At 40.9% G+C, this 22,504-nt stretch overlaps 1 protein-coding gene across 2 annotated transcripts in view; it reads right to left on the bottom strand.

Moving 5' to 3' along the window:
* The window catches only part of dcaf13 (ddb1 and cul4 associated factor 13), an 83,982-nt gene that overhangs the window by 5,219 nt on the left and 56,259 nt on the right, over positions 1-22,504 (bottom strand). Inside the window, exon 10 of one of the 2 annotated variants that reach the window (XM_060823337.1) lies at positions 3,733-3,896. In XM_060823337.1, the coding sequence (XP_060679320.1) occupies positions 3,733-3,896 (164 nt within the window). Of the gene's footprint in view, positions 1-3,732; positions 3,897-11,974; positions 12,059-22,504 lie in introns of those variants that run through there. The other variant, XM_060823346.1, reaches the window with a different exon arrangement.

Here is a 22,504-nt window from a genome sequence, read left to right as displayed (position 1 = left end):
CCTACAGTCTTCCGGCACCTCACCTGTGACTATCGATGAGACAAATATCTCAGCAAGAGGCCCAGCAATCATTTCTCTAGCTTCCCACAGAGTTCTCGGGGTACACCTGATCAGGTCCTGGGGATTTATCTACCTTGAACCGTTTCAAGACATCCAGCACTTCCTCCTCTGTAATCTGGACATTTTGCAAGATATCACCATCTATTTCCCTACAGTCTATATTTTCCATATCCTTTTCCACAATAAATACTGATGCAAAATACTCATTTAGTATCTCCCCCATTTTCTGTGGCTCCACACAAAGGCTGCCTTGCTGATCTTTGAGAGGCCCTATTCTCTCCCTAGTTTCCTTTTGTCCTTAATAAATTTGTAAAATCCCTTTGGATTCTCCTTAATTCTATTTGCCAAAACTATCTTATGTCCCCTTTTTGCCCTCCTGATTTCCCTCTCAAGTATACTCCTACTTCCTTTATACTCTAAGGATTCACTCGATCTATCCTACCTCTTCCTGACATATGCTTCCTTCTTTTTCTTAACTAAACCCTCAATTTCTTTCGTCGTCCAGCATTCCCTATACCTACCGGCCTTCCCTTTCTCCCTGACAGGAATATACTTTCTCTGGATTCTTGTTATCTCATTTTTGAAGGCTTCCCATTTTCCAGCCATCCCTTTACCTGCGAACATCTGCCTCCAATCAGCTTTCGAAAGTTCTTGCATAATACTGTCAAAATTGGCCTTACTCCAATTTAGAACTTCAACTTTTAGATCTGGTCTATCCTTTTCCATCACTATTTTAAAATGAATAGAATTATGGTCGCTGGCCCCAAAATGCTCCCCCACTGACACCTCAGTCACCTGCCCTGCCTTATTTCCCAAGAGTAGGTCAAGTTTTGCACCTTCTCTAGTAGGTACATCCACATACTGAATCAGATAATTGTCTTGTACGCAATTAAGAAATTTCTCTCCATCTAAACACTACGGCAGTCCCAGTCAATGTTTGGAAAGTTAAAATTCCCTACCATAACTACCTTATTATTCTTACAAATAGCTGAGATCTCCTTACAAAGTTTGTTTCTCAATTTCTCTCTGACTATTAGGGTTCTATAATACAATCCCAATAAAGTGATCATCCCTTTCTTATTTCGCAGTTCCACCCAAATAATTTCCCTGGATGTACTTCCAGGAATATCCTCCCTCAGCAGAGCTGTAATGTCATCCCTTATCAAAAATGCCACTCCCCCTCCTCTCTTGCCTCCCTTTCTATCCTTCCTGTAGCATTTGTACCCTGGAACATTAAGCTGCCAGTCCTGCCCATCCCTGAGCCACATTTCTGTAATTGCTATGATATCCCAGTCCCATGTTTCTAATCATGCCCTGAATTCATCTGCCTTCCATATTAGACCCTTTGCATTGAAATAAATGCAGTTTAATTTATTAGTCCTACCTTGTCCCTTCCTGCCTTGACTGTTTAACTCACTTCTGTTCTCAGCTGTACCTGCCTCATGTTGTATGAAGCATGTTGTTGCTCATACAAAAAAACCTTTGGGATAATGAGCGAAGGATCAAGCATAACCTCCATCTTCAGTAAAACATCAAATTTCTTAGGTTGGAGCACTTAATCATCTATTTCACTCTGACCACACAAAAATGCTAAAAGCAAGTAAGGATCTATTCAGCAAATAAGTTCTAGTTAATTTAAATTAATGTAACTGGGGGGGAAAAAAAACCAATACGTTCGCATTCCTTTTTATTTCAGCTGCTGGTTGAAGATTTGAGATAAGAATCATTTGGATATAGTGGCTACAAAAATAAACACAACTGGAGGGATTCAGTAACTAGTAGAGTTGACAATGGGGAGCCAGTCGATACGGTATATTTGGTCTTTCAGGAAGTGTTGATACAGTTTGATACATAAGAGATTATTGTGTGACTTAAAGCACATGGGATTGGGGCAAGTGTATTGAGATGGATAGAAAACTGGTTGGCAGAGAGGAAACAAAGAACGGAAATTCATGGATCATTTTCAAATTGGCAAGCAGTAACTAGTGGTGAGGTGCCACAGGATCGGTGCTAGGGCCCCAGCTATTCACAATATATACTAATGATTTGTATGCGAGAACAAAATATAACATCTCAAAGTTTGCAGATGATACCAAATTGGGTGGGATGATGAACTGTGATGAGGATGAGGTGATCCTTTAACATGATCTGGACAGGTTGGGTGGTTGGGCAAATCAATGACTGTAAATTGGGAGAGGACCTGGGTGTCCTTGCGCACTAGCTGCTGAAGGTAGACATACAGGTGTAGCAGGCGGTAAAGAAGGCAAATGGTATGTTGGCCTTCATTGCAAGAGGTTTTGAGTACAAGAGCAGGGATGTGTTGTTGCAGATATACAGGGCCTTGGTGAGGCCACATCTAGAATACTGTATGCAGTTTTAGTCTCCTTTGCTGGGGAAGGATGCTCTTGTTCTCGAGGGAGTGCAGCAAAGGTTTACCAGGCTGATTCAGGGGATGGCGGGACTTACTTATGAGGAGATATTGACTAAGTTAGGATTGGTTTCAGTGGAGTTCAGACGATTGATTTCATTGAGATTTTTAAACTTCTAACCGGATTAGACAATAGATGCAGGGAGGATGTTCCTGATGGTGGTGTGTCCAGAACCAGGGGTCTAGGTCTGAGGATTTAGGACAGAGACGAGGAGACATATCTTCAAAGAGTCATGAGCCTATGGAATTCATTACCACAGGAAGTACTTGATGCCAAAATGTTGAGTTCATGCAAGAGGCAGCTAGGTATAGCACTTGGGGTGAATGGGATCAAAAGTTATGGACAGAAAGCAGGATCAGGCTGTTGAGTTGGACGATCAGCCATGATCGTGATGTATGGCGGAGCAGACTCGAAGGACCGAATGGCTCTCCTGCTGGTATCTTCTATGTTTCTATATGTTGCTCAAGTCCATGCAATTACAAGTATTATCAGCCTTAGTACAGAAACAATTATTTTATTTTTCTGTTGCATCTTTTTGACATTACCAATCATTTAAAACTTTCTAATACTAATATAATTCTCACTTTACTTAATACATTTTCCCTGCTATTCCAATGGGTAAAAATTAAAATCTGAGAATTGACTAGTGCTATAGAACATTGCTGTACACAAGAAGAAGATCTGCATCTCAACCCAGCTGGGCCCTGACATTAAAAATGCAGATGATCTGTAGATTATATAGATGATTGATTATAAAGTGATTACGTCAGTCAATTTAACACTGAGCAGACCAATGGTAAAGCAGTGTACAAAATGCAGAAAGTACAGATTAAATGAAGTAAAAAATGGTGTTCTTTGGTTACAATGATCTAAATAATTTATGGCTCACACCATTAGTTGCTCATTTGCGGTTTGTATCACTTTGTAGGTGAAGTACACTGAACAATTTTCTACTTTATTGCTGTCATTTTATGAAAGCATTTTCCTTCCAATAACTCCACCAAAGGGATTTGAAATACATGAGGTGGGTATGTTCTTGAGGTTCCAAACTCATACTCCCTCCTGTGATGACAATCCCCTCTTAGACTTTAATAATGAAAGGCTCACCTTTTGCTATTTTGGAAAAAAAAAGTTTTGTAATAGTACATTTTGAGATTTTAACAACATTTTAACTACAACAGATTCAAAATAAGATTTAGGTATAGTAAAGATAATTTTTAGAATACTAGGTTGTGAAACATACTTTCTGCGACGAGCTTCCCTCATGATACGGAGTTCCTTTGACTGATTGTAAATCATTTTCGGCAAATGGCGGTGACGGGCTATGCGTTTGATGCGAGGGTGATGCTGGAATTTTTCTTTCAGTTTTTGGTTGTAGTTCAAACTAGCTTTTTCTCTTGGTGAAAGCTAAAGCAGTAAAATAAATGTTATACATATTATTCAAGAACATAATGCAAGTATGTTTTTCAGGTTCGGAATTTCAAGCTTCACATCTCTTCTTCACCATTGATAATTGTTATTTTAGTTATAAAGTCATCAGAATAATACAGCACGGAAACAGACCCTTTGGATCAACTAGACCTTGCCAACCATAATCCTGAAATAATCTTATCCTACCTGCCTGCGCCTAGTCCATAACCCTCCAAACATTTCCTCTTAAATGTACTTATTTAAATATCTTTTAAACATTGTAACTGTGGCCATATTAACCCTTTCCCCTGGAAGTTCACTCACCATATGAACTAATCTGCAGAACAAAACAGTCTCATATCTTTATTAAAATCTTTCTCCTCTTACCTTAAAAATATGCCCCCTAATCTTGAAAAGCTCCATCCCATGGAAAGAGACCTGTCATTCACCTTATCTGTACTCTTCGTTATTATATAAACCGCTAAGGTCACCTCTTAACCTCCTACTCTCCAGTGAAAAGAGTCCCAGCCTACCCAGTCTCTCCCTATAACTCAAACCCTCCATTCCCGGCAACATCCTCTTAAATCTCTTCTAACCACTCTTCAGCTTAATAATAGACTTCCCATAACAGGGTGACCAGAACTGGACAGAGTAAGTCAGAAGAGGCATCACCAAAGTCCTGTACAACCACAACGTAACATTTCAACACCTATATTCAAAGGTCTGAGCAATGAAGGCAAGCATGCTAGATGCCTTAACCATCTTATTTACATGTGATGCAAACTTCAAAAAATTATTTACCTGAACTTCTAGGTCTCTCTGTTCTACAACAATGCCCAAACTCGTACCTTTAATTATATAAGTCTTGTCCGTGTTTGCTTTCCCAAAATACCTCACATTTATCCAAATTAAACTCCATTTGCCACTCTGCAGCCAACTAACTCAAATGATCAAGATCTCTTTGTAATCTTAGATAATCTTCTTTCCACTCCATTTACTACCAATCTTGGTGTCATCTGCAAACTTACTAACCATGCTTTCCACAGTCTCAACTAAATCATGTATATAAATAACAAATGAAGGTGGACCCAGCACCGATCCTCATGGAACCCCGCTGGTCATAGGCCTCCAGTCTGAAAAACAATCTTCCACCATCACTGTTTCCTGTCATTAAGTCTATTGGGTATCCAATTAGCAAACTCACCCCGAATCCCATGTGAGCTAACTTTGCCAATTAATCTACCTTGTGGAACTTTGTCAAAGGCTTTATTGAAATCCAAGTAAACAATGTCTACCACACTGTCTTCATCAATCTTCTTGGTTACTTCCTCAAAAATCTCAATCAAGTTTGAGAGACACTATTTCCCTCACATAGGCATGCTGACTGTCCCTAATCATTCTTTGCCTCTCCAAATGGATATAAATCCTATCTTTCATAATCATTTCCAACAACTTACCACCACCAAAATCATACTCACAAACTGACAGTTCCCAGGCTTCTCCTCACATCCTTTCTTAAACAAAAGCACATTTGCCACTCTCCAATCTTTTGACACCTCACATATTCATACATGATAGAAATATTTCTGCATGAGCCCGCACAGTTTCCTCCCTAACTTCCCACTAAGTCTTGGGATATACTGGAGATTTATCCACCTTTATATTTTCTAAGATGTCCAGCACTTCCTCTTCTGTAATGTGAACTGTTTCCAAAACATCAATATTTGAGTTCTCTAACCTCTTTCTTAAAAACAGTAAAAACTAATTCAAAATATTCATTTAGTATTTCTCCCATCTCCTGAGGTTCAACATAAGGGTTTTAAGTTGCTTCATTACTAATATTTATCAACATTGTGTATTCTTTATATTCCTGTAATGCAACACATTGAATCACCTTACCAAAGTTCTGAATAATTAGAGGTTTTTTCCTCATAGTAGCACATAGAAATTATTAGTTACTTGGAATAAAGCCAGCGAAATATATCGTAGCAACAAAACTGGATACAAACTGAACTTGCTTAAGTCACTGGAGTGTAAAAATGTCTTTGTAATTCCCTCCTGTTCCCAAAACTCCACCTAAACTCTGTTCCTCTGACTCTTTTGTCCTCTCTTACCATTGACACTTATGCTTTTAACAACTAAGACACCACGTTCTGGAATCCATTCCTTAATCCGATCCATCCCTGCTGCACTTATGGAATGCCGCATTAAATGGTATTCATCATCCCATTGTTTAAAAAACCCAACTTTTGCCTTTATGCCGTGTTTGATTACAGTCTAAGTAGTATATACCATGGTATGCACTACATTATCTTGTGGAAGGCTGAAACATCAATTCCTGATGAAGGGCTTATGCCCGAAATGTCGATTCTCCTGCTCCTCGGAGGTTGCCTGACCTGCTGTGCTTTTCCAGCACCCCACATTCAACTCCAGCATCTGGAATCCTCACTCTCCCCTCCTCCCTGAAACGTCAATTGTTTGGCGACCATAGAGTTTTGAGTGATTCTTTCTTCATTTGTAACCTTTTTACAGCAGTAGTTGCAATTTTGAGAGTGAGATGGTAATCAAGGTTCCACCTGCCCTTTAGGATAGAGGTAGGAATAAAAGATCCAATGCCAGGGAGATCTCTAGAGACCAGCAGATATTCCTCACAAAACTAAAAAGTCACAAACAAATCATCTGGTCATACATCCCATTACTGTTTAGAGACTTGGCTTTGCATAAACTGGCTGCCACATATCCCTTCGAAAGTACTTCCTAAAAGCACTTGGAGATGATGACAGTTGTGAAAGGTCTTATATGAATGCAAATTCTTTCCTTAATTAACAAAGTAGGGATTGGTTGAACCCCCAAACAGGAAAATGACATTAGAGGTGTGATGCAGAATTGGAAGAGATGCAGGAAGTTTGCATTACAAAACAGGTACTTTGGAATTTTAATTTTAAAACTAATTAGTGAGATAGCCAGGGGACCAGTGAAGGTTGATGATGATCAGTATAGTAGGAGGTACAGCATTTAGTACAAGGCAGAGTACTAGCAAAGATAACAGTGGGACAGAGAAGCTATTTAACGATTGCAGAGGTAATCTTGGGAGTGATTAGGATTAATGCACTAAGTGAGACGAGATATTGAAGATTAAAATTGATTAATACATCCAATGCTGCACTAAGAAAAAGTGAGGACCGCAGATGCTGGAGAATCAGAGTCAAAAGGGGTGGCATTGGAAAAACACAGCAGGTCATGCAGCATCTGAGGAGAAAGACAGTCAATGTTTCAGGCAGAAGTCCCTCATCGGGAAGGGCTTACACCCGAAGCGTCAACTCTCCAGCTCCTCAGATGTTGCCTGACCTGCTGTGCCTTTCCAGCACCACCCTTTTCAACTCCAATGCTGCACTGGCACAATGGAGACATCTAAACAGCAATATGTTTGATGAGAAAGACCTCAAACTCAGCATCAAACTCATGGTCTTTAAGCTGTAGGGGAGCCTCAACCTGAACTACAAATCTTCGCAAAACTCGCTATAAGCAGTAGTGTTACCAGCCAGTGCTCCAACTAATTTTACTTGACCTTGCCAGAATATCTGAAGTGCGTGTAGAGTTTCACAGAAACTGTGCAGCTTCGAGGGAATGTTGTTACCAGCCCTCTATGCATTAAAGACAGATCATGCACAGCAGACAACTGAAATCCTTGGAGAAATGTCATCAATGATTGTGTTGCAAAATCCTGCAAATCTAATGGCAGGATGGGTGCTTCCGTATCAGTGTTCTGACTGGGTCAACATTCCCAGCATCAGGGTACTGGTTTCTGTCAACCAACTGCATTATTAGGACCACACCTCCATGGTCCTAACACAAGAATCGCAAATAAGCTCTCTACTATAAGCTACATCAGAAGCGTTTAGTAGTAGGACAGACGAAACGCTTCAAGGGAATCCTTACAACTTGAACGTGTTCTTTGCTTATTGATCCTTGTGCTGTGAGAAAGTTTCTTCTATTCTATCCATGCAAGATCTGAAACAGCTCTACCAAATCTCTAAACATTCTCTGGAGAAGATCAGACATTCTCCTTCAAAGCAGACTCTCGACAGAGAGACCGCCACAAATTCACCTGCACCTCCACACAGCCGCCGCAAATTCACCTGCACCTCCACACACATCATCTATTGCATCCACTGCACCCGATGTGGCCTCCTCTATATTGGGGAGACAGGCTGCCTACTTGCGGAACGTTTCAGAGAACACCTCTGGGACACCCGGACCAACCAACCCAACCACCCCATGGCTCAACTCTTTAACTCCCCCTCCCACTCCACCAAGGACATGCAAGTCCTTGGACTCCTCCATCGCCAGACCATAACAACACGACAGTTGGAGGAAGAGCGCCTCATCTTCCGCCTGGGAACCCTCCAACCACAAGGGATGAACTCTGATTTCTCCAGTTTCCTCATTTCCCCTCCCCTCACCTTGTCTCAGTCGAATCCCTCGAACTCAGCACCACCTTCCTAACCTGCAATCTTCTTCCTGACCTCTCCGCCCCCACCCCACTCCGGCCTATCACCCTCACCTTGACCTCCTTCCACCTATCACATCTCCATCGCCCCTTCCCCAAGTCCCTCCTCCCTACCTTTTATCTTAGCTGCTGGACTCACTTTCCTCATTCCTGATGAAGGGCTTATGCCCGAAACATCGAATTTCCTGTTCCTTGGATGCTGCCTGACCTGCTGCGCTTTTCCAGCAACACATTTTCAGCTCTGATACTCCAGCATCTGCAGACCTCACTTTCTCCTCGAAGACAGTGTTGACTTTGTTCATTCCTGGTGTCACTGTACTGAGTTCCTTCTACAATCTCTTGATTTGTCAGAATTAAAGACAATATTGTGGCCAAGTCTGAACTGGAGTTTCATAAAGGCTTAGCATAACCTATTCATACTTGAGTCTAATGTCCCTGTTAGAAAGCCAACAATACCGTAAGGTATTTCAAACTGCCTTTTAAATTATTCTGCCATGTTTAAGAATTTGATGATATATAACCCCAAATTGCTCTTCTGTACTCACTTTACATTACCTCTTCTCATTCATCTGACCAAAATATCATGCATATCATCACCTCTGTATAAAATTTCATCTGCCAGATGTCTGTCGATAGCGTAATTATGCTGTTCTTTAAGTCTGTTTCTTAAGTTTTCAGGTTACATGTTATTGAAAAATTTTGAAACAATGCCCTTGACACCCTACTGCTGATCATTGACACATATAAAACAAGATCCTAGTGCTAACCACTGGAGAACACTACAGTATAATTTTCCACCAATCAACCATTCATTACTACTTTCAACCTCAAGCATTTTTTTTTAAAAAATGACATTTTCCAATCAACCTGTTCAGAGATGTTGTTGTACAACTTTAAAGTTAATGTTAAATTTTATATTTTGTAAGTACCAATTAGCTATGTCTCAGATTCCAATGCTGATAAAAGGTCATCAACCGGGAACTGTGGGGTAGACAGTAAATCCATCATCACAAGCAGGAGTGTGTGAATGTTATGGATTGTGACAATAAGTGTTAGCTCAAGCAGTCATTTTTACTGCACTAAGATATGTCAGGAGGTGGTGGAAACCTGCTTATGATGGGCTGCCATTACCACTAACCCCAGCCCTCACTAAACTCATGCTCACAGGCCTTCTGACATTAGGTCCCTCCCTCTCTACCAGCAAAATTTCTGATCTGACCCATCTTTTATTGCACTGTATCACTTTCCTCCCAATTGCTGGTCTAAGCATCACCACCACATAGCTTCTTTTAGAGATATTGATAGATGCATTACTGCTTATTGGAATAATCGTATAACCAAATTGATAAGGCTGCTTGATGTACTGAGAACTCATTGCAATGAGGAAATAAGAAGCTTACAAATGGGTATAGATAGGATAGTGGGCCAAAATGTGACAGATGGAGTTTAATATGGATAAGTGTGAGACCATGCATTTTGGCTGAAAAAAATGTAAAGACCACCTATTATCTAAGTGGGGAGTGATTTTGGGGTACTCCGATGTAGAGGGATCTGGGTGCCTCATTCATGAGCCACAGAAAACTAGCATGCAGGTATCGCAGATAATAAAACAAATAGAATGCTGGTTTTTATGGCTAAAGGAATAGAATATAAAAAGGTAAGGAAGTATTGTTGCAACTATATAAGACATTGGTGAGACCACACCTGGAGTACTGTGCGCAGTTTTGGTCCCCTTATTTGAGGGAAGATGGAGTGACATTGGGAGGCAGTTCAGAGGAGGCTCACCAGATTGACCCCCGGGAGGAGGGGTTTGTCCATGCTTCCTCTTGTGGGGCATTCTAGGATGTAAAGTCATAATCTTATGATAAGGGGTAGCAAATTTAGAACAGAGTTGAGGACAAACTACATCTTCCAAAGGGATTTGTGAATCTGTAGAATTTGCCACCCCAAAGTGTGGTGGATACTAGGAAGTGAATAACTTTAAGGAATTAGACATTGGTAATGGGCTGAAATGTTATAGGGAGAAGGTAGGAAAACGGGGGTGAGGAGTATATCAGCCATGATCGAATGGTGGAGCAGACTGTATGGGCCAGATGGCCTAATTCTGCTCCTATTTCTTATGAACTTTGCTCCTTTTCCAAGAGTGAAAAGCAATTTTTCCCCATTCATTTAACAGTACAGACTCTTGCACAAAGCAAAATACTATGCTTGGTGGAAATGTGAAACATACACAATTGCGGATGACACAGAATTTGGAAGTACTGTACGGCACGGTGGCACAGTGGTTAGCACTGCTGCCTCACAGCGCCTGAGACCCGGGTTCAATTCCCGACTCAGGCGACTGTGTGGAGTTTGCACGTTCTCCCCGTGTCTGCGTGGGTTTCCTCCGGGTGCTCCGGTTTCCTCCCACAGTCCAAAGATGTGCGGGTCAGGTGAATTGGCCATGCTAAATTGCCCGTAGTGTTAGGTGAGGGGTAAATGTAGGGGTATGGGTGGGTTTCGCTTCGGCGGGTCGGTGTGGACTTGTTGGGCCGAAGGGCCTGTTTCCACACTAAGTCTAATCTAATCTAAATTATGAGGACAGGGTGGATATTGTGAAGTTCATGCAGCATGTGGAGAGGTTGCATATGATGTTTAATGAAGAGAAGTATGAGATACACACTTTGGCAGGAGGAACACTGAAAGTGAATATAAAATTGTGGGTACAATGCTAAATGGGATGCAGGAACACAGGGATCTGGATGTGAATGGGCATAGATCAATAAGAGTGGTAGGTAGAGAGAGCAGTAAATAAAGCATACAGTATACTTGACTTTATTAACAGGGGCATGAAATAAAAGAACAAGGTGGTGATGTTAAATTTGTCTCAGACACTTCAGCCTCAGCTGGAGGGATATTATGTATAGCTCTGAATGCCCAATTATAAGAAGTATGTGAATGCATTGGAGGGATTACAGGAGCAATTGACAAGAATGCTTTGAAGCATGAGGAATTCCAGTAGAGGATAGACTGAAGAGGTTGGGAATGTTCTACTCAGAGAAAATGGCTAAGATAAGATCTGATAGAGATTTTCAAAATAATGAGTGGGCTGGATAGAAAGGCGTAAACTGTTCTCCTCTTATGAAAAGGAACAAGAGGATGCAGGAGCAACGGTGATGCAAGAAAAATGTAAATTGTCAGGGTACAGAATGCATTGCCTGAAAATGTGGTGGAAAAAAACTAGGTAAAAAACAAGGACTGCAGATGCTGGAAACCAGATTCTAGATTAGAGTGGTGCTGGAAAAGCACAGTAGTTCAGGCAGTATCCGAGGAGCAGGAAAATCGACGTTTTGGGCAAAAGCCCTTCATCAGGAATAGGGGGCTTTTGCCCGAAACGTCGATTTTCCTGCTCCTCGAATGCTGCCTGAACTGCTGTGCTTTTCCAGCACCACTGTAATCCTAAACATGTGGAGTCAAGCTCAATTAAGGCATTCAGAAGGACACTGGACAACTATGTGGATAAATGTAATTTGTAAGAATATGTGAAGATGGCAGTACATTACCTATTGTCAACAATTCGAAGAGCTGGAGCAGGCACAATGGGCTAAATGGCTTCTGTGTTGATTCTGTGATGTATAGCATGTAGTCAAGCAGGCTGCTATATGCTATCCTGTATGATGAAAAGGAATTGAATATAAAAAGGATGCTATGCTTCAGTTATACACAGCATTAGTGAGATCACATCTCGAATACTGTGTGCAGTTTTGGTCTCCTAATTAAAGGAATTCGGAAGAATTAGGAAGAAGAGTTAAACCCTAACCATTGACTTTTCCACCTGCTGATCCTGCCAGACTTGCTGTATTCTTCTAGCCTCCTATTTGTCTTTCCTAATTTAACGAAGCATACAAATGTGTTGGAAAATTTATTCACAGTAGGCTTACTACACTGATATCTGGATTTCACGGTTGCCTTGAAAGTATATATTTTCAACATAACGGGATTATTTTCACTGGAGTTTAGTAGATTACATTAGATTCTTTACAGTGTGGAAACAGGCCCTTCGGCCCGACAAGTCCACACTACCCCTCTGAAGAGAAACCCACCCAACCCATTTCCTTACCCTATATTTATCTCTGAATAATGCACCTAACACTGGTGCATTTAGCATGGCCAATTCACCAGACCTGCACATCTTTAGATTGTGGGAGGAAACCAGAGCACCCGGAAGAAACCCATGCAGACACCGGGAGAATGTGCAAACTCCACACAGGCGGGAATCAAACCTAGTGCTGTGAGGCAGTAGTGCTAACTACTGAGCCACTGTGCTGCCAATTAGTAGAGTAAGGAGTAGCTTTAATTAAAAAATGAGAGGAAAGGATGTTACCTCGTCAGCCAGACCAGAATTTGGAAGCAGTGTTTTCAAATTAGGGGTTGCTTTTTCAGACCAATGATGAGGAGAATTTTTTTTCTTTCAGAGGATTGTGCAACTCTCACCTCAGAATATGGAGGAAATATGATAATCGAATATGCTAAAGACAGTTCGCAAAAATTTTGTTCAGCAGGAGAATCAAAAGGTTTTTGGAAGAAAATGAGAATGTGAAACCTGAAATACAGATGGATCAGTCATGAACTTATTAAATGGTGGAACAAGCTTGAAGGGCCAAATGATCTACTTTTGCTCCTAATTCATATGACTATTATTAATTCACCAAAAATAACTTTTACAGCCCATCTTCAATATATTTCATAATAAGAAAACAACATCATTCCAAATCCATGAGTAAGGTACACAGCTATTCCAAAACCTTTTTTCCCCACTACCAACATCTTGGAGATTAACCTTCAATTCACGGAGGCTACAGGACAAGCCTCGAGAGTTGGCAACTCTAAGCATGACCACGAGTTTTTTGCTATTTGTTCTTTTAATTCTCATTGTTCCCACACTGACCTCTGTCCTTGGTCTGTTACATAGGAATGTAGGGTTGCATAGGAATGTAGGAACAGGAAAAGGCCATTCAACCCCTCAAGCCGGTTTCACCGTTAAAGGAGATCATGGTTGATTTGGTAATTAACCTGCTTTAACCTATATCCCTTAATAGCTTTCCTTAACAAAAACGTTTCTAGCTCAGATTTAAAATTAATGACAGATCCAGAATCCACTGCCGTTTATGGAAGAGTTCCAAACATCTCCCACTTTGTGTGTAGAAGTGCTTCTTAACATCTTTCCTAAGCAGACTGTCCCCGAGTTGCAGACTATGTCCACTGTTCTAGAATTTCTAGTATGTAATCTTTATCTATCCTGACTTTTCCTGTTAATATCTTGAAGTCTTTGAACAGATCACCCCAGAGAAATCTAGAGTTTCGGTCATTAATTCCAAAAAACACTTGTACCGAAGAACTGTTCACCAATTTGACAAATGACTTTTGATAGAAGCTATTATTTATAAAGTAACTCCTCTGGAATTACCCCATCAAATTATAGCTTTTTGAATTAAAAATGTAATTCATTGATACAGGAAATCAGTAAAAACTGTCAAATTTGTACTTAATGACAGTAATTTTCAAAAGGATTATGTCCAAACAAGCTTGCTTTCATTTTTAAGTAACATTCTTCCCAGTGCAATTCTTTAATAACACTGACTAACCTCAGAAAAATACCACGGTATTAGGTACAATGTAATAGAGGTCCTTTAAATCTGCCAAGCAAAAAAAAATCATTTTACTCTAATTAATTCGCAGCCTTCTCTTTTGCACCTCAATCAACAAGGAGCTCCAACTTCCACTACCAGTTAAATAAACATATCCATCTCCATCCAGTCAACTTTATTTTCCCCCCCAAGTCTGCTTAAATAGCTGCTTGTCTTAATAAATCCTGCCTGATTCTTTTCACTGAAAAATGTCAAAACAATCTAAATTGTAAGGGCTTTTATTATAATTAAAAGCAATGATTTTCTTTAATTCAATTTATTTAAGAAGAGGAAATTGCTGCTGATCAAGTACAACTGCAATGCTTCTCTAGACAAAAAAGAAAGAACATCAATAAAGTAATTTATGAAAGCCTTCAAAACATGGGCAACCAAGTGGGAATTTTTTTGCTTGATAATCAGTAGATTATCAGGCCAGGAAACTCTGCTAAACTGCTGATGAGAATAATGTGCAGTCTTTATTTTTTATAGTTACTAAATGCAGCAATTGTAAGTCAATCACAGTTATAGTTTTAAGGCTTTAGTCATTTAAGTCAGTCAAATCTGCAGTACAAGTGTTTAAAAGGAAATATGATATCCATCAAGGAGAATAGAGAACCACTTAAAACTTTATGACAATTTGGTTTCATGTCAATCATTACTGATTCTAGTTTTTATTCCAGTTTATACATAATTGCTTGATCTTCAATTTTTCAGTTGTCACTGAGGAATTTGAATGTTCCAGTCTATCAGGAAGAATGCATGCATTGGTCAAGTGACAATCTCAGGCATTTAAGACATTCCAGCTAAAACTCCCTGTACTAGAGCAATGTCACAGACTTCAGCTTGAATCTGTGGTCAGTGTGCAGACCAATAACATCGGTGGCTAGTTTGAATCAAATCATGGCAAAAACAGGCTATGTTGCTTTGGCGAATAAAACTGGTTATCCATTTGTGTCTTCCATCAAGTCAGATTATCGGACATAGTTGGGAAGGAGTATAATTTGGAGGAGCACGTAGCTCGGGTGAAACCATGGCTACGTGGGACAGACACTCGTAATCTACTGTGGACAAAGCAACATGGTCATAAAGGTACAGTTGGTGTTGTTATAGGTGTCACAGTTCTGGGCGCATTCTGATTCCTGGGCTATTGCAGTCCCTGTAGCTATTTTCCATTTTATCTGAAGGTTCAAACATCAGGTACTTCAAATCACAGTTTATATAATTACTTCGGTTTTGTGCCCTGAGCAACATAGTTGCATATAGCAAGATAATTTTATAAATAAGCAGCATATTTTAATTTTTTTATATAACTCTTAGTGTAGAAAAATATCTTAAAGATGCTTGACAGGAAAAAGATAATTTTTTGTTGTACATTTTAACAATGAATACTGAAAGCTATAGTTTTGGAAGAGTTTGATCCAGGAGTAACTGCTTAAAGTTGAAACCTGAACATGTGTATAGATAGTCAACTTTGAAATGAAGTATGACTTTTATAGGAACCAATAGAGTCAGTGTGCAACAGCACAGAGATAGGCCCTTTGACGAAAACTGGTCCGTGCCAGCCAAGATGTCCACCCATGCTAACCCTATTTCCCTGCACTTGGCCCATATCTATCTAATTCTTTTCTATCCAACGTAGAGAGGAACCTCAATGATCCGGCATTCGATTATCCGAATTTCGGATTATCTGGACAATATCAAAAGGTCCTGATCCTTGGCTAAACTGTTATCCAGCATTCGAATATATGAACATTCAATTATTGGAACTAAATACTGCCGCCCGTGTTGTTGAGATGATCAAGTGTCCTCTTTTTGTCTAATATTTTAAATATCGTTAATGTACCTAACTCAACCACTTCCGCTGGCAGCTCATTCCATATGCGTACCATCCTCTATTTAAAAAGGTTATCCCTCAGGTTCCCTTTTCTTCTTTCCCCTCTAACCTTAAACTGATACCCTCAAGTCCACGATTCCCCAACCTGGAAGAAAGACTGAGGAAATTCAGCCTATCCACTCCTTGTAATATTTTACACCTCAAAAGGTCCTCCCTCAGTCTCCTACACTTTAAGGAAAACGGTCCTAGCTTGTTCAACCTCTCCCTGTAACTCAGACCATGGAGTCCATGGTCTTGCAAATTTCTTCTGCGCTCTTTCCAGTTTAATAACATCCTTCCTCTAACGAGGTGACCAAAACTAAACACAATACTCCAAGTGCAGCCTGGCCTACATCCTGTATAACCGCAACATAACTTCCCAACTTTTATGTTCAGTGCCCTGACAGATATGGCAAGTGTGCCAAAAGCCTTCTTCACTGCCCTTTCTACCTGAGACTCCACTTTCAGAGAACAGTGAACCTGAACTCCAAGATCTCTTGGTTCCACTACACTCCTTAAGGCCATACCATTCACCATAGAACTCCTACCTTGATTTGTACAGCAATGTAATTTGTAAATCTATGTAAATTGATTTGTAATTTGTAAATTGACTGGGAAATCTATAGCTCGAGTTCGTTAGATGGGTTGGTGTTTGTCCAATGTGTGCAGGAGGGTTTCCTGACACAATATGTAGACAGGCCAACAAGAGGTGAGGCTATACTGGATTTGGTTCTAGGTAATGAACCAGGCCAGGTGTTAGACTTGGAGGTAGGTGAGCACTTCGGGGACAGTGACCACAACTCGGTGACTTTTACTTTAGTGATGGAGAGGGATAAGTGTGCACTGCAGGGCAAGAGCTATAGCTGGGGACAGGGAAATTATGATGCAGTGAGGCATGACTTAGGATGCGTGGATTGGAAAAACAGGCTTCAGGAGAAGAACACTAATGATATGTGGAGATTGTTCAAGGAACACCTATTGAGTGTCCTTGATAAGTATGTACCAGTCAGGCAGGGAGTAAAGGGTCTTGTGAGGGAGCCGTGGTTTAATAGGGAATTGGAATCCCTTGTGAAAGGGAAGAGGGTGGCCTATGTAAGGATGAGGCGTGAAGGTTCAGTTGGGGCGATTGAGAGTTATAAGGTAGCCAGGAAGGATCTGAAGAGAGAGCTAAGAGCAGCGAGAAGGGGACATGAAAAGTCCTTAGTTGGTAGGATTAGGGAAAACCCTAAGGCTTTCTATAGGTATGCCAGGAATAAAAGGATGACTAGGGTAGGTATCGGTCCAGTCAAGGATAGTAGTGGGAAGTTGTGCGTGGAGGCGGAGGAGATTGGTGAGACACTAAATCAATACTTTTCGTCAGTATTCACTCAGGAACGGGACTCTGTTGCTGGTGTGAATATTGAGTCACAAGTGATTAGAATGGATGGCCTTGAAGTATGTAGGGAGGTGGTTTTGGGAATACTGGAAAGGATGAAAATAGATAAGTCTCCTGGGCCTGATGGCATTTACCCTAGGATCCTCTGGGAAGCTAGGGAGGAGATAGCAGAGCCATTGGCCTTGATTTTTATGTCGTCATTGTCAACGGGAATAGTACCAGAAGACTGGAGGATAGCGAATGTGGTCCCCTTGTTCAAGAAGGGGAGTAGGGACAGCCCGAGTAACTATAGGCCAGTGAGTCTCACTTCAGTGGTGGGCAAAGTCTTAGAGAGAATTGTAAGGGATAAGATTTATGAACATCTGGATAGGAATAATGTGATCAAGGATAGTCAGCATGGTTTTGTGAAGGGCAGGTCGTGCCTCACAAACCTTATTGAGTTCTTTGAGAAGGTGACTAAGGAGGTGGATGAGGGTAAAGCAGTAGATGTGGTGTATATGGATTTTAGCAAGGCGTTCGATAAGGTACCCCATGGTAGGCTAATGCAAAAACTACGGAGGTATGGCATTGAGGGTGCATTAGAGGTTTGGATTAGGAATTGGCTGGCTGGAAGGAGACAGAGGGTAGTAGTTGATGGACTAGGTTCATCTTGGAGTGCAGTTACTAGCGGTGTACCACAGGGATCTGTTTTGGGACCGTTGCTGTTTGTCATCTTTATAAATGATCTAAAGGAGGGGCTTGAAAGCTGGGTGAGCAAGTTTGCGGATGACACAAAGGTTGGTGGAGTTGTGTTCAGTGAAGAAGGATGTGGCAGGTTACAGCGGGATATATATAAGCTGCAGAGCTGGGCAGAAAGGTGGCAGATGGAATTCAATGTAGCTAAGTGTGAAGTCATTCACTTTGGTAGGAGTAACAAGAAGATGGATTACTGGGCTAATGGTAGGCTACTTGGTAGTGTGGATGAGCAGAGGGATCTTGGTGTCCATGTACACAGATCTCTGAAAGTTGCCACCCAGGTAAATAGTGCTGTGAGGAAGGCATATGGTGTACTGGGCTTTATTGGTAGAGGAATTGAGTTCCGGAGTCCTGAGGTCATGTTGCAACTGTATAAGACTCTGGTGCGGCCTCATCTGGAGTATTGTGTGCAGTTTTGGTCGCCATACTATAGGAAGGATGTGGAGGCATTGGAACGAGTGCAGAGGAGGTTTACCAGGATGTTGCCTGGCATGGTAGGAAGATCGTATGAGGAAAGGCTGAGGCACTTGGGCCTGTTCTCATTGGAGAAAAGAAGGTTCAGGGGAGATTTGATAGAGGTGTATAAGATGATTAGGGGTTTAGATAGGGTAGACACTGAGAACCTTTTACCGCTAATGGAGTCAGCTGTTACTAGGGGACACAGCTTTAAATTAAGGGGTGGTAGGTATAGGACAGATGTTAGGGGTAGATTCTTTACGCAGCGGGTTGTGAGTTCATGGAATGCCCTGCCAGTAGCAGTGGTGAACTCTCCCTCTTTATGGTCATTTAAGCAGGCATTGGATAGGCATATGGAAGTTATTGGGCTAGTGTAGGTTAGGTAGGATTTGGTCGGCGCAACATCGAGGGCCGAAGGGCCTGTACTGCGCTATATTTTTCTATGTTCTATTTTTCTATGTAATGTAATGCAATGTAATGAAATTTTCACCACAACTCCCTTCATTACCAAACACTGTCCAAACCCCAGGCCTAAATCTTGCTGAGCTGTGTATTTTGCAGAATACGCTGTTATTTAGAGGTAATCATGTATTCTTCAGCTCAAAATTTCTCTATGGCATAGCTTGGTTCAGCGAGAATGGATGCACCATGGGCAAAACCTCCATGAACGATGAGTCAATACTTTACTTACTTCACCATTAAATAATCAAGAATACAGGAACAACTAAAAGGGGCAAACTGAAGTGGATGAACTAAAAGTCAAATCAGATACAGAGGCAAAAAAAGGAAAGAAAGAGCAACGGCTTGAGAGAGGAAGAATGAAGATAGAAAAATAATATAAAGATGTAAGGTGTCCTGGAAGGGTTAACTTCATAAATTTAAGGACTGAGCATCAACACAGTAATGGTCGGCATCAATAGCTTGAGAAATTCCTGGTTTAATATGTCAGGGATAGAAAGTGGAAGTTACGGCCCATTACAAAGAGACTAAAACATGCATGAAAATGCATATGTCATCACAGCAACTCTGACATCTTGGCAGTGCAGTTGGCTGGCTAGACACATTTGTTACATTGTCGCTTTAAAGGATGGCTCATAAGGGCAATTAGTTTATTGGATAATCAAAAAGAATGTAGCAATACTTTTGCAACCCAGTGTGTAGGTGAATAGGCAGCGCAGCGGACTATCTCCAACTCTGTTTGAACCTGGCCAACGTGACTGCTAAGATGTCTAGGTGGTGGACCACTGAAGGGATTGTTCATCTTGACTATCTGCATTTTTCCAGTTACGTCGTGTCAGGTGCCCTTGGAAAGGGAGCTTGCTATGTCCGCCCTGTACATTAGAGACCTTTCACGACTTGTGGGTGCCACAGTGCTGCAGTGAACTATCAGTTACAATGTCTTAATTTTTAAACTTGATATGTTCTTTGGTTGATTTAGTTTTTGTTCCAGGTCCCCTTTCTGGAGTTGATAGTGTGATTACTAGCTCATTAAATTAATTGGTTTTCAAGAGTATAAACAGACATGTATTGACATAGTTGATGTGTTACATATAAATATGGATCAGGAATAGGCCACGAAACCCTCAAGTCTGTTCCATCATACTGAGTGTTCATGGCTGCTTACTCCTGATGATGTCTCACCCCCTTGCCTAACATGACTTTATCTACTGTTGTCTTAAAAATATTCAAATAATCTTTCTGAAAGGGTGGTGGAAGCAGAGTTCCAAAGACACTCAATCTTCAGAGAAAAAAAATTCTGCCTCATCTTTGTGAATGGGCAACCCATAATTTTAAAGAGTGACCCCTAGTTCCACATTATCCCACAACAGGAGACATTCTTTCCACATATACCATGTCAACACCTCTTTGGACCTTGTGTGTTTCAACTAAGTCAATTCTTATTCTTCACTTAGTGGATACAAACCTTGCTGAACCAGCTTTTCTCGCAAGGAAACCCATTCATTTCAGATATTAGTCAGGTAAACATTTTCTGATCTATTTCCAACATATTTGCATCCTTCCTTAAATAAGGTGACTAATACTTGGCATTGTAACCTGAATAGGGCAGTAGTTCAAAACTAGGGGGCCTATTTTTAAAGGAGAGAGGAAAAACATTTAAAAAAAATATGAGGGACAACCTTTTTACGTAATAAGTGCGGATTGAACTACCAGAGAATGTGGTGGATACAGGTACCAGTACAGTTACGATGTTTAAAAGGCATTTGGACAAGTTAAATGAACAAGGAAAGCTTGAAGGGATATGGGCCCAGCGCAGGCAGGTAGGACTAATTTAGTTTGATAACATGGTTGGCATGGACAGGTTGGACAAAAAGGTCCGTTTCCATACTGTATGTCTCTAAGTGGTCTCAATGTCCCATATGAGGATATATTCCTCTACTTGTACATTCAATTCCTCTCAATAATAATATCTTTTCATTAGCTTTCCAAATTGTGTGCTCTAACAGCATATTAGCTTTTAGCACTCTCATACTCAGGCATCCAGATCCCCGTGCCAAGACCTGCAACATGCTTTTTATTTTCCCCTAGTTTTCACATTTCCCACATTATTCCCCATTTACCAAATCATTACCACTCATTGAATCTGTCCATATCTTTTCTATGTTCCTTGCCTACAGCCACCTACAATGCCAGCCACAGAAATGCTGCGAGGTGATTTTGCACATGGATGTGTTGTTCTCCACATAGAACTGGTGATGGCCATAAGTGCATCTGTGGAATTATTAAAAGCTATTGTGTAACAATACGATAAAGTATTGTAGTAGTATAATATACTTTTACTATAATATATAGTGTTTATATATATTGCATTACTTGCATTACCATTTTATATGTTAAAACAGTATTCAAATGCATCTGTTTAAAAATCAATAAAATGTAATCTTAGACAGGAAGCTGCTAAATAAGAGATTATAATGTTCGGGGCAAGGTACTGATACGGATAGAGATTAGCTGACTAGAGACAGAAAGTGAGTATAAAGGGTTTTTATTCCCAGATGGCAGCCAGTGACTAGTCGAGTTCCACAGAGGTCAGTTTTGGGACCACCACCGTTCATGTTATACGTCAATGATTTGGATGAAGGAACTAAGGGCATTGTTGCTCAGTCTGCAGATGACACAAAAGTTAAGTGGAAGGAAGAGTAAGCAGGGAGACTGCAGAAGGACTTGGATAGGCGAGGAGAGTGGACAAAGTGGCAGCAAATGGAATACAATATGGCAAATTGAGAGATTAAGCACTTTGGTAGGAAGAATAGAATATTTTCTAAATTAGAAAGACTTTGGCAATCTGAAGCGCGAACGGAGTAGGGAGTCCTACTTCAGGATTCAAGGGTAAAGTGCAATTTCAGTTGGCAGTTTTGTTTTAGATTAGATTACTTAGTGTGGAAACAGGCCCTTCGGCCCAACAAGTCCACACTAACCCTCCGAAGAGCAACCCACCCAGACCCATTCCCCTACATTTACCTCTTCACCTAATACTACGGACAATTTAGCATGGCCAATTCACCTAACCTGCACATTTTTGGACTGTGGGAGGAAACGGGCACACCCGGAGGAAACTCACGCAGACACTGGGAGAATGTGCAAACTTCACATAGACAGATGCCTGAGGTGGGAATTGAACTCAGATCTCTGCTGCTGTGAAGCAACAGTGCTAACCATGGTGCTGCCCTTAGGAAGGCAAATGCAATGTTAGAATTCATTGAGAGGACTAGCATGGAAGAGCAGGGATGTACTGTTGAGGTAATAAGCCTCTGATCAAACCACATTTTGAATAATGAAGGGAAGATGTGCTGTTCTTGGAGGCAGTCCAAAAGAGATTCAGGAGAATGATACCAGCAATGAAAGACTTGTCATATGAAGAACAGTGGAAAACTCGGTCTGCACTCGATGGAGTTTAGAAAGACAAGTAGCCAATCTCATTCAAACTTATGAAATACTGCAAGACCTAAATACAATGAACATGGAGAACAT

This window comes from Hemiscyllium ocellatum, chromosome 4 (assembly GCF_020745735.1).
Source record: "Hemiscyllium ocellatum isolate sHemOce1 chromosome 4, sHemOce1.pat.X.cur, whole genome shotgun sequence".
NCBI classification, from domain to species: Eukaryota; Metazoa; Chordata; class Chondrichthyes; order Orectolobiformes; family Hemiscylliidae; genus Hemiscyllium; species Hemiscyllium ocellatum.
Note: the sequence above shows the minus strand (reverse complement) of the source record. Positions and strands in the feature narration are given on the sequence as shown.